At 39.4% G+C, this 12,467-nt stretch overlaps 1 protein-coding gene across 1 annotated transcript; it reads right to left on the bottom strand.

The window, feature by feature from the left end:
* Positions 1 to 5,527: 5,527 nt before the first annotated feature.
* LOC110094694 (protein IQ-DOMAIN 1) lies at positions 5,528 to 8,565 on the bottom strand. The gene is made up of 4 exons (XM_020819986.2): positions 8,003 to 8,565; positions 6,793 to 6,987; positions 6,642 to 6,719; positions 5,528 to 6,552 (listed from the first exon to the last, which is right to left on the bottom strand). The coding sequence occupies exons 1-4, from the start codon at positions 8,441 to 8,443 to the stop codon at positions 5,842 to 5,844; spliced, it is 1,425 nt and encodes a 474-aa protein (XP_020675645.1). The 5' UTR covers positions 8,444 to 8,565; the 3' UTR covers positions 5,528 to 5,841.
* Positions 8,566 to 12,467: the final 3,902 nt, after the last annotated feature.

The raw sequence follows: 12,467 nt of genomic DNA, 5'->3' as shown, positions 1-12,467 counted from the left end.
TAAAACTAACACATTCAATTAGAATGAATCCATCAAAGTTAATTCTACATTTATTTGAATAATAATTGTATCAATATAAATTTAAAAAGTATTAACTTTAATCTGAATACCAAAAATATTTGTATACCATAAGTAAAAAAATATTTATAAATTTATATTATTAAGATGAAAATATCACTTTATTTTTAAACTCATTGAAATAGAGGCGAAACCAACCTTTTATATTAGGGTGGACAGAATTTTTATACAAATAGAATAATATTTTAAAAAATAAAATGAGGACATAATTCAAGACAAAACATTATATTTTATTATGATAGATAAATTGAAAATTATTACATGCTAAAACAGGATACTAAACAGGAAAATGAGTTTGCCAAATGTCAAACCTCGATTTTACTGGGTTTCTCAAGATCAAAACTCTGATTGCAAGCAATTGGAGGCTTGGAGCTAGGCACGGATTGCAAGCGATTGCAGGCGCTGGGGAACAAGCGAACAAGATTTGCGGATGCGGCACTAATCATTCGAACTCAAAAATACTTCCTGTGTTGGAGATAGACACGGCTGACAAGCATTGGTGAACGTTTGCAACCGCGGGCCAAAAAATTTTTGCCGTTATGCAGTATTTTTTTCCCTTTGCTTGGCAAACTAGGATTACATATGGAGAAATAACTAACATACTCTTACTTAAACTATTTAATTAAAATTTTGAGGTGCCCACCCTCACATAAGCATAGGTCCACCCTCACATTGAAATATGAATATCTATAGTAAGAATTAAAAAAACATATCATTTCAAAGAAGGCTTAGGTAATATGAGGGCAACACTCAGCTCATATTATTCTATTGATTAGAAACTTTGACTATCAGTCAAAAAATTTTAAGTTAGAAGTTTACTTATCCCACAAAAAAAATGAGGCTAATTCTTGAAAAGAAATGAAGAGCAAAACGACCCTTTTTGTTCTGTAGCCTTCAGAAAGGTAGGCGAAGTCAAGCATTTTAAAGAGGATAAATCCTCCCATCTCAGCTGCTCCAAGAATATAAAGGTAACTTGTTACTTAGTCCGAAATCGCTAAGGAAGAGCTGCAAAATCCAGAGGATCAGAAAAGGACTGGGCAGCAATTTTATCTTTTTGCATTTCTTTAGCATTGACGTATAAGCCCACCTCATCCTTCGAGCTAAGTGTCCAATCACTCTCTTTCAAAGGTGACATCGGCCTCATGGCCTCCCACATCTCTTCCGTTTTACCTGTCAGCTTGGTCGTTTCTCAATGTTTTTACAATAACAATGATATCAAGTTTTTATCGCACTACGTGGGGTCGGCTACATGAATCTTTTTTCTTCATTGTGTTCTATTAAAAGTCAAACTCTCGTTTAAATCTAATAAAGAAAAGTCATTCCTAATATTTTTTAATCAAGTCTTTTTAGGTCTGCCTCTAACTTTCTTAACATAAGTCAAATTTAATACGTCTACTCTCCTAAACGGGTCATTGGAAGGCTATCGTTTTATGTGACCAAACCATCTAAGGCGACTCTCTCTAATTTTATCTTCTACTGGAACTACTCCAACCTTTTCACGTATATGCTCAATTCGTGTCATATCTCTAAGGGTAAAGTCACTCATCCACCTGAGCATCCTCAATGTTTTGAGCATCCTCAATGTTTTTGCCCTCTCAAAAAAAAAAAAACTATATGAGAAAATTTTTAATTAAAAAAAATTATATTAAAAAAAAGTTGCAAGAAAAATATTGCATATTTGGGACAACTTTGAAAATATTAAAAAAACTATCTCAAACAAAATCAAATTCTTAAGTTTTATTGTGATAATTTTTTACTATTATTTTTTTCAATATTTTTCAAAAAAAATTTAAATTAAAAAACTTAAAATAAAAAAAAATATCTCAAACAAAACTTTACTTAATAAATAATTTGAAAATTGTTGCAGAAGTTTATAAAATAAATATAAATAAATAAAGCTCTTCACTCACCCAAACAGCTATGAGAATGGCGCCAAAATTCGCGCGATTTCTGGGAATGTGTTCTTCACATAAAAATTATTCAAATTTTGTCTAAGCACTAAGTGGCTGTGGGTGATGGCAATTAATAGTTGGTGAAACCGATCAATCACTCTCATTTACTATGTTGTTCTATTAACGAACCTACATGGTAATGATAACTTTTTAATACTCCTGAATTAATCACAAATTATTATTCTTTTAAGAGAATAATTTTTTATCATAAAATAATAACTAAAGTAAATAAGCCATTTCAAATTTTATTTTAATACTTTTTTTTAACCAAAACATTATTACCTAAAGATTTTACAAAAAAAATAACAAAATTACAATTAACACTCTAGAGAGAAAATCTCGTCGGAAAAGAATGACGTTCCACTAATGTTTAAGACGAAAATTAGATTTGAACTTACGATGAGTATAAGTACTATTGGGAAATAGTACTTAAACTCCATCAGGTTTAACTGGGTTGGTGGGCTGGGATGGTTGGAAACCCCCCCAACCCTCCGAACCATATTCGAATTCTCTATCATGCGGTGCGACCCCTTAAGTGAGGAGAAAATAATTGCGGGCCCTGCAAGTGTGGGGCTGGTTGCTGGTAGGCTCGCCAAGCAATTAGTTACTTCTTCAAGCACCTCCTAAGGGAGTTATTATTCTGTGCGGACATCGGACGGTTCTCCTGTCCGGTTGCACCCTCCGTACCGAGCGCGGTATATTTTTTGAGTGACGTGGCACATTTTTATTGGTCTCCGGACACCATCCGGACTCTGCACAGAATAATAAATCCTTCTAAAGGGAGTGATAGTGGTAGATACCTCCGTTCTATAAAAAAAAGAAAAAAAAAACTTAAAAATGAAGAGGTAGTTAGCCACATAAATGCATATATGAAAATTTATTTCAAAGCATAACACATCTTCTTTTGATCTAGTTACATTAATTAATTAATTAATTAATGGATATAAATAAATAAATAAATAAATTAAGGAATAGTTATGTACATCCCCTTATAAATGGATTCTTGGTAGAAAGCATCCAGAGGAAGCTATCATATTGAATTGAGATTTACTGCTTGGAATGTAACCATTCAATTGCAAGTTGATAAATTTTTTTCTTGGGTTTTATTTTGTATTAACAAATTTTAAACATAAGTTTTTACTATAATATTTTAAAATTATTTAGGGGTTGTTTGGTTGGCAACAAAGTGAATATAAAGTAAAATAAGTACCGGCATTTTAATTTTGTCGCTGTTTGGTTTGACACAGCAAGTAAATGAATTCACATTTGTATTTTGAACTCTCCGCCGTAGTTCATTATGCTGGTAAAGGAAGTGCTCAAATTCGAGCTAAAAAGGAATATATGAGACGCGGTCGAGGGAAACTCGAGTTCTTCGACGATGAGGACTTCGCTCCTTTGATGACATTCCCTTCATGTTGGACTTCGCTCCTTCAATGGAGTTCCCTGTTCAAGCCCCTTCGACGAAGTTCCCTTCCTGTCGCGTGAGGTAGAGTTATGCTCGATTGCACCTCCTTCCTTCGCCTCCGAGACGACATTCCCTTTGAGCCCCTTTAACAGTGTTCCCTTCACTATACGAGTCCTTTGACAATGCTCCCTTTAAGCCCCTTCGATGACATTCCCTTCGAGCCCCTTCGATAAGGCTCCCTTCCCTCTTCAAGCCGCTTATTGAGAATGTAACTATCTTTCTCCCATTTGTGTGCTTTTTCGCCCATTGACGATGACTTTCCCTATTTGTGCTTCTTCATCCCTTCGGTATCACGGATAATCTTCGCTTATGACGGCCTAATCGAAGCGGCGACAACCAAACAGTTGGAGCCACAGGGAATGCCACACCGTGCGGGAACCTATAGCCGTAGGATGACCGAACCACCTCGTGTGGGAACCTAGAGTTGCAAGGTGTGTCTTGTGTGTTTGATCAGTTGGGAGACTTCAATATGACTAATAAATTCATTTTAAAGAATAGGCACACCAGATGCTTATTTGAAGGTCTCATCCAAATGGGCCTTTGATTTTACTCTACTCTGCATACACCGAACCAAATAGAAAAAATAGTTCCTCTACATCACTTTACAGAGAACCAAACAGTCTCAAGCATTTACTTTATATTGCATTCATTTTACATCCAACTAAAAAGCCCCTTAGGAAGTCTAGTTATCGAATTTGAAAATAAAACCCTAAGTATGCTTTAACATAATGGTTAGTTATGTGTAGGAATGCAAATTATTTGAGTTCAGCTTGAGCCAGGCCTAACTCGAGCTCGACTCGCGAGCCAAATCAGAGCTTGAACTCAACTCGTGAGACTAAAACCAACTTGTCGAGCGGCTCGATTCCACGTCCGAGCTTGCTCATTCCATGTTTGTGCCAACCTTTCACGTGCAATCTCATGTCTGCGTCAGAGTCAACTTTCTCGCGTCCGGGCTTGCCTTCCAAAGTCCGTGTCCGCCCCACCATTTCGCCCCGCGATCCCGCGTATGTGTTCGCCCTGCCATTCCTCCCACAATCCCACACCTTCATCCGAGTCCAAGTCCGCCCTAAGATCCCGCATCCACATCCAAGCCCATACCAGTGAGCACCTCACGAGTAATCGAGCTGAACTTACTTATGGTCGAACTCGAGCTCGATAATCAAATCGAGCTAAAATTCAACTCAAGCTCGAACTCGAAACATGATAAGATCGATTGTGAGCTCATGTCAACTTGACTTGGTTTCACCCCTTGTTATGTATGATTTGATTATGTTGATGGGGGGGGGGCTGCTTCCCCAACTTTTATTTGAGAGTTTTGACCCTATTTTTTTTTCTTTACGATCATACAGCGTTATGATGTTGTACGCTCTTATCGCTTTGAAGGCAGAGAATGAAATGCCGTGGCGCTCCAAACCCCAACTCTGATGCATTGCCAGTTAAGCTGGAGACAATAAGTGGAATGGCTCGGTACTCCAAACCTAGCACAATTTTCTTTTTCATTTTTCATGTTCAGCTTAAAATGTTGCATCTCTTGGAGAGTTTCAAGCTGTGCAACTTCATCATTTCTATAGTGAATGAATTGTGAAGTGAAAAGAGATAAGGAGAGAGAGAGAAAATATTTAACCTTTTATTCTAAATTTTCATAGTGAATTACTTGATGTTTTATTCTAAATTTTCATAGTGAATTACTTGATGTGATGTGACTCTATGATTTTTTTTTCTAATTTTAAATTTTTTCACATAAAATTTTAACGTTCTTTATTTTCTACTAGATTTTCTCTTTCTTGTTGTATTAGATGCATTGTTTACTTTCCCAACAACAACTACATATTTTTTATAAAGTTATAAAAATCAAGGGGGTTTTACATACATACCACTTTATTTTATGCTATTTACACATCTAACACCCAAAACATTAATATTACTTCTACTAGATTTTCTCTTTCTTGTTGTATTAGATGCATTGTTTACTTTCCCAACAACAACTACATATTTTTTATAAAGTCATAAAAATCAAATATGAAAGCATCCAAATTCAAAACTTAAATATTGTCATTTACCATGCATCAACAACATAGATCACTCCTCTATGAGACATACAAATTTCATAGCAAAGCAGCAGCAATAGATATCACTATTGCCCTCCCCTCCATTCCAGAATCACTAGACAGTAATTTCAGAAAGCAAACTTACAAGCTAATAAGAAGTGTTTACAAAAGAGGACTAGACTACTACTGCAGCAAGACAGGCAAACACAGCCGAGAAAAGCCAAGAAACAAGTAGGAAACAAAAAGAACTTCACAATTTCTCTGATAATAATATTCTGCAACTTGTTAGACAAATAACTCACATCCTCATAGGCATCCCTAATCTATCCAGCCTTCCAGATCCTGGGTATGCCTTATTAACAAACTTGGCATGTAACGAAGACTTCTGCCCACCCAAACCCTGGCCGGAAAACCTCTTGATTGAGCTCAATTTCTCGAACTCCGGCCTCTGCTTTGGCGCACTCTGCGACCGAGCTTTCGCCCTTGACGACTCGGTGTTCGCCATGTAGTTCGGGTGATCTGAATAGCCACTGAACAAGCTTCTGGAGTAATCACTCTTTGCAGGTGTTAATGCCACCCTCCTCGAGCTTCCGGCCAGCGAAGTTGCAGAGAAGAACTGAGGGCTTCCTCCCAAATCCTCTGGCTCGACAATTGGGAATCTGAGAGGGCTCAGAGACCGCCGCATATCAACTGATGAGGATGGGCTTGAAATGGATAGCTGAGCAGTGGTGGAGTCTTTGGAAGGGGAATCAGGAGCGGCAGTTAAGCTACGAGTGTTTTGATCAGAGTTCATGGGGGATGAAGATGATAAGAAATTGTTGTTTTTACGTTTTGAATTGAACTTTGTGGGTTTGCCGGTGTCAACTTCCAGTATCTTTGCATTTTTATCATCTTCCACAATCTTTGAAACTTCTCGGCCGTCCCAATACCGCTCTTCCATCCACTGATCAAGCCAGTTCCAATGTTCCTTATGAGAAGAATCCATCCTGGTTTTCTTCGAAGAATTTCTCTACAGAAAAAGTATTTATTATTGCCTGATTGCTTAGCTCGTAATAATAAGAAGAAGAAGCATGTATCTGACAATATAAAGATATATACCTTTAGAGATCCAGATGGATTAGTCTTCGAGGCATTGGAGCGCATTGTAGACTCATATTTCTCAGGAGTAGGAGGACCCTGCAAGGAAACAGAAAATGAGCGCAGAAATAAAAATTGAAATTTGAAGAGAACTGAGCCGTGGATTGCTTACAGGATTAGATCGTGAGCTCTTGCTGGATCTGCTGGTTTCAGAGAGAAGCGCCCGGCAGGTACGGGCACGGGCCTGAACCCTAACAAGAGCTTGCATGCATCGGAGAGTCTCCGCAGCCTGCTTCCTTACAATATTTCCTCTGACTAAAGCCTGAAGCTTTACCAGTCCTCTCAGCGCTCTCAGAGCTCTCCTCGCCTTAAAAGTTAAAAAAGAAAAAAAAGAAAAAAAAATCAAATTTACAGTAAATGTTTTATTAGTGTGAATGCCATGGAGATTGAGTGGAATTCTTGATCCTCACATGGAAGAACAGAGTTGGATTTGGACCACGACATTGACTGAGAATGACCATGAGTCAAATATCGGTGGGGGAGTAGGTGAGGAAGAGTTAGAAGTAAAGAATAGGCTTTTAACAAACACCGCAACAGTTCTGTTTCTCTTGAAAGAAAATGTAAAGACTTTGACATCCGTCGGTGGACTTCTAAAGTAGAATTAACTACTTTCTGTAGACGAAGAGAAGTTTCAGGCCCAATGCAGCTCATTTTGATCTGCTGATTGAGAATTTTGGTTATTAATTAAGAAATTTTGGGTTAAAGTCTTGCTTGTATGTGAGGTATGGGTGAATTTATCTTAACTGAAAAAAAAAACTCAGGTACAGTCCCCGCCATTACTAACGGCTTGAGCTTCTACTAAATGCAGCAGCGAAGAAGACGGGTCAATGGACCTACTCCAAAACCGCTGGATTAAATGCGACCCATTTATAGGAAACGAATCTGTAGCCTTAGGAGTTGCTCTATCTCCCTAAGGAAAGCTAAAAGCTTCCTTTCCTTCAAAAGGGAATTATTAATAATGATTAAAAGCGGAGAAGATAAAAGGATGAAACGGAGCGGGTTGACGACCGATAAACAAAAAATTCGATAAAGCCGTCGTGCAAAAAGAAAGCTTTCGAGTGACCGAATCCAGGGAATCACGCAACGATGCTCAGCGCCCGAGAAAAAAACAGGGAATATGCCAAATGCCCGTAAGCTATTCGAGGAAATGCCCAACTGGTGGATTATGTGATCACACGTTATTGCCCACTGGAATCGCCATATTTCCGGTATCAAAGCTACAGCTCAGTGGTAAATGGATAAAATTATGGAACAAATGATATCTTCCCAGAGGGGAAGAAGAAAGTTAATAGTTTTCTTAAGTATGTATGGTAGGCACTTACCAAATAACCACGGAATGCCGCCTGGATCTTGATGGCAGCCCACTCGTCCCGTTTTAACCCTCCTGACGAGCTGAATCCGACAGACCTGCCGCTTGTCGTGAGCCGTACCACAGCGGCAGCTGCCTGAGCGGCGGCAACCGCGGCTTCTGCGGCGGCTGCAGTCGCTGCAGCCACGGCAATGGCGCGCTTTCCTTGTTCGTCGCCTTCCGAAAGCGACCCCATCCTTCTCTCCCTATACGAACCCTTTCTCTGCTCCGACGGAGGCGTCGTTATCGGCGGCGGCCATTGTTTTTGCTGCTGAGCTTTGTCCTTCTCTCGGAACGACTTCACGAACCCCCATCTCTTCTTCTCCTTGACCGGCCGATTTTCCCCCGGCAAGCAGCCAGCGGTCGACTTCTTTCCACCGAGAAGCCCAAGAAACCACCTTGTCGCTCGACCCATTTGGTGCTCTTGCTGCAGCAGCTACCTCGCACCTTGCGCCATAAAATCCTACCCGCTAAATCAAACGATTAAAAGGATACCCAGTAGGAGAGGGGAAAATTGAACAAGCGGATAAAGAAGCAGCAAAACTCTCTCTCTCTCACGCTTTCCTCTCACTTTCTTTCCGCTTCTTCCTCGCGCGCCCGAGTTCCAACCCACTTTTAACTTGTGGGGCGGTAGTGAAGAGAAGAGGAGGCTTAGTTTATAAATTTCCATGTGGGCTGTACCGCCGGCGCGGGCAATGGCGTTCTCATTCGAAAGTACAACTCTACCCCTACTCGTAATCTCTAAATCCTCAAAAAGTCAAAAAAAGCCAAAAATAATAAAAAAAAAATCTACCATTTTCAACTCACATCCTTCGAAAAAGAAAAAATCACGTGTGATTGAGAGTTAGATTCAAAAATCTCAAAAATTATTATTAAGATTCTTAAAAAATTTTGAGGGCTTTTTTAACTCCTCTATCTTACACAAAGGTATCCATTATCTATTAGGACAGTAAAACAAACCAAGCAACCGGTACACTTGTAATCCTATCAGGGAACTAGACGTGTCCCATCTATAGTAATATTCATTATAAATAGACATAGGGGCTATAGTCCCGAACAGAACGGGATTGCCGAACGAAAGCATCGGCATATTATCACCATTACCCGCACGCTTCTTCAGAACGAGTGTCTACCGTTAACATATTGGCTGGAGGCGGCTACCACCGCCATCTACCTTATAAATCACCTTCCTTCGATAACAACTGAGCAACTGTCTCCGCTCCAAAGAATGTTCCAAATCACACCATCCTACGCCCATCTTCGAACTTTCAGATGCGAATGCTATCCTCTTCTTCCTCCGACGCATCGTACTAAACTTACACCCACGTCTCATTTATGCACATTCATGGTTTATTCCGAATCAATGAAAGGTTACAAGTGTCTCAATCAGGCTACTAACAAAATTGTTATATCCAGGCATGTGAAATTTAATGAAAATAATTTTCCTTTCAAAAATAGGTCTGCTCAAGAACATCCGATACAAGGCGTGTCTCCACCATCTCTATTGATCCCTCCTTCAGTAATACAACCATCACTACACAGCGACAGGTCTCCCAACTACTGTCTACAGCCTCCGAGTTCGAGCAAACAGAATCATGTTCCAGCTCCTAACACTGTCAGACCGGAATCTCCCAGTTGTCCACAACCATCTCCGATCCCCAGCACACCGAAGCACCATCACATGACCACACGTCGGCAAACGGGATCGCTTAAACCCATCAATAAACTTAATCTACTGCATCAAGAAAACACGCACACTGACCCAACGTCATACAGCATAGCTATTAAAAAGCTTGAGTGACGTCGGACCATGGCCGAGGAGTTCTTTGCACTACAAAAACAGGGGACGCGGGATCTAGTGCCGTCTCCATCTAATGGATCAATTATTGGATCCAAATGGACTTACCGAACTAAATATAATTCAGATGGATCAGTCGCCCGCTACAAGGCAAGACTGGTGGCTCTCGGCAACCAACAAGAATACGGTCTTGATTTTCATGACACGTTTAGTCCGGTAGCCAAGCTACCAACCATTAGAATTCTGTTTACTATTGCCCTGTTTTACAAATGGCAAATACAACAATTGGACGTGGCAAATGCCTTCTTGCACGGGGACATCAACGAAATTGTATACATGAGGCAACCGAAAGGGTTTGAAGACTCTTCCAACCCCACTCATGTGTGTCGTCTCCGTAAGGCCATTTATGGCCTGCGGCAAGCTCCACGACAATGGTACACTAAGTTCACTACACATCTTCTTCATCTCAGGTTCCAACACAGCCAAGCGGATCCTTCCTTGCTAATTCTTCATCGAGACCAAACCCAAATATATCTACTGGTGTACGTTGATGACATTCTAATAACGGGCAACGACATCAGTGCAATGAATGCTCTCATCGCTCAACTACGTTCCAAGTTCACAATGAAAATTCTTGGGATTGCAAATTATTTCTTGGGAATTAAGATCGACACTACACCAGATAAGTTCTTTCTCTCTCAAACCCATTACGCAAACTCTATTATACAAATGGCCGAGCTGCAATGATGCAACTCGGTCTCTAATCCTTCTGTTACCAAACCTCCAGCTGTGGCCTCCGATGAACCACCGTGTTTCACCACAAAAGCCTACCGAACTATCATTGGGTCACTTCAATATCTAACGTTGACCCGACCAGACATCGCGTACGCTGTCAACGCTATCTCTCAGCATATGCATGATCCGTCTACCTACCACACCGCACTGTTGAAGAAACTGATCAGATACATCAAAGGAACTACTGATTTCGGTCTTCCTATCACCCGATCAAATCTTTTACTTCGATCGTTTTTGGACGCCGACTGGGCTTCGGATCTAATCACCAGAAAGTCTACATCAGGATTTTGCACTTTTTTGGGTAACACGTTAGTTTCCTGGACGGTGAAGAAGCAACCGACTGTATCCCGCTCTTCTACAGAGTCGGAATACCGAGCATTGGCGTCGACAACAGCTGATACAATTTGGATCAAGAAACTTCTTGCAAATTTTCGCATTCCACATCCTCAACCGGTGGACATCTTCTGCGATAATACATCCACCATTGCTTTGGCCAACAATCCCGTCTTCCACGCCCGAACCAAGCACATTGAAATTGATTAAAGATTCATCCGTGACCACATTCAACGACACACCATTCGTTTGCTGCCCATCAGCACAATAGATCAACTGGCCGACATTTTAACTAAGCCATTAGCTACTCTTCGGTTTAAAACTCTCCGCTCCAAACTTACCATTAGTCCCAATGTTCCGTTTGAGGGGGAATATTAGGACAGTAAAACAAGCTAAGAAACCAGTACACTTGTAATCCTATCAGGGAACTACACGTGTCCCATCTATAGTAATATTCATTATAAATAGACATAGGGGCTGTACTCACAAGACAAGAAAATAATACAATATATTTTACTTTTACTGTTTATCTTCTTCAGCTCGTTCTTGTAAGATGTCCATGAGTTCTTGAGTTTCTACATTATCTCCCTATTTATTTTATATTATTATATAATAATATTTTATTTACTAAAGAGATTTTGGATGAGTTCAAAGGCAACAAAAATAGACTTTTTTTTATACTAGAGATTTTCTTGTTCAGAGAATGAAATAGAAAGGCTTATCTCAAATATTTATTGGTTGGGTTAAAACTTTTATTATTTTGATTTCTCTGTGAGCATCAATGATAATCTTGAGGGTTACTCTTCATATTTCAAAAAGAGGTGTCCATTGTACCTCTATTTGTTTTGTATTATTATGAATGAGCTTTCCAACTTGTTTGATTCTGCTATTTTCTCCCAAGACTATATATGGAGGTATCCATCATATGGACGAGCTTCACCTTTCTTATTTGTTATATGCAGAAAACTTATTTCTCTTTGATAAAGATAGCTAGCCCACATAAAATTTAGGTTCAAATAACATTCTAATGCATTTAAAAAACTTATATGGTTAACTCTTAATCCCCTTAAGAGCTTCATCACATTCTCAAAAAACTCCCTTAACCAACAAAATCTTAGAGAGTTAATTAATATCTCTAATTCCAATAGAACCATCACTTATTTGGGGTCCCTCTCTCTATCAAAAGGCTTCGTATGTATGATTTTAACACCCTATTGAGTAAAACTACAATCTTAGAGGACTGAAAAGCTAAAACTCTCTCTTTTGTGGGTAGGTTGCAATACCTAAAGTGCAACATATTGAATTGCATTGTCTATTGAATTCGTGGCGCCATTTCACCTAAAAGTTGTTGCAAGCTTATTAATAGATTGTGTTTTCCAAATTCTTATATCACGGGGATATCAAAGTGAAAAAAATGCTTTTGATTTCTTGGACCAACACTTGCAAACCTATAAAGTTAGATGGTATCAATCTACTATCTTTTTCTAGCTGCTCTCTAGTTTTGTATTACTTG

The sequence above is a fragment of the Dendrobium catenatum genome, unplaced genomic scaffold, assembly GCF_001605985.2.
Source record: "Dendrobium catenatum unplaced genomic scaffold, ASM160598v2 fragScaff_scaffold_243, whole genome shotgun sequence".
In the NCBI taxonomy this organism is placed as follows: domain Eukaryota; kingdom Viridiplantae; phylum Streptophyta; class Magnoliopsida; order Asparagales; family Orchidaceae; genus Dendrobium; species Dendrobium catenatum.
This window is presented reverse-complemented; position numbering and strand designations above follow the sequence as displayed.

Excerpts from the sequence above, each read along its gene's own strand:
- LOC110094694 (XM_020819986.2), bottom strand. The coding sequence starts at position 8,443 with ATGGGTCGAGCGACAAGGTGGTTTCTTGGGCTTCTCGGTGGAAAGAAG. Across the intron at positions 6,720-6,792 it reads AGAGCTCACGATCTAATCCT|GGTCCTCCTACTCCTGAGAA; the intron begins GTAAGCAATCCA and ends GTTTCCTTGCAG. Across the intron at positions 6,553-6,641 it reads ATCCATCTGGATCTCTAAAG|AGAAATTCTTCGAAGAAAAC; the intron begins GTATATATCTTT and ends CTTTTTCTGTAG.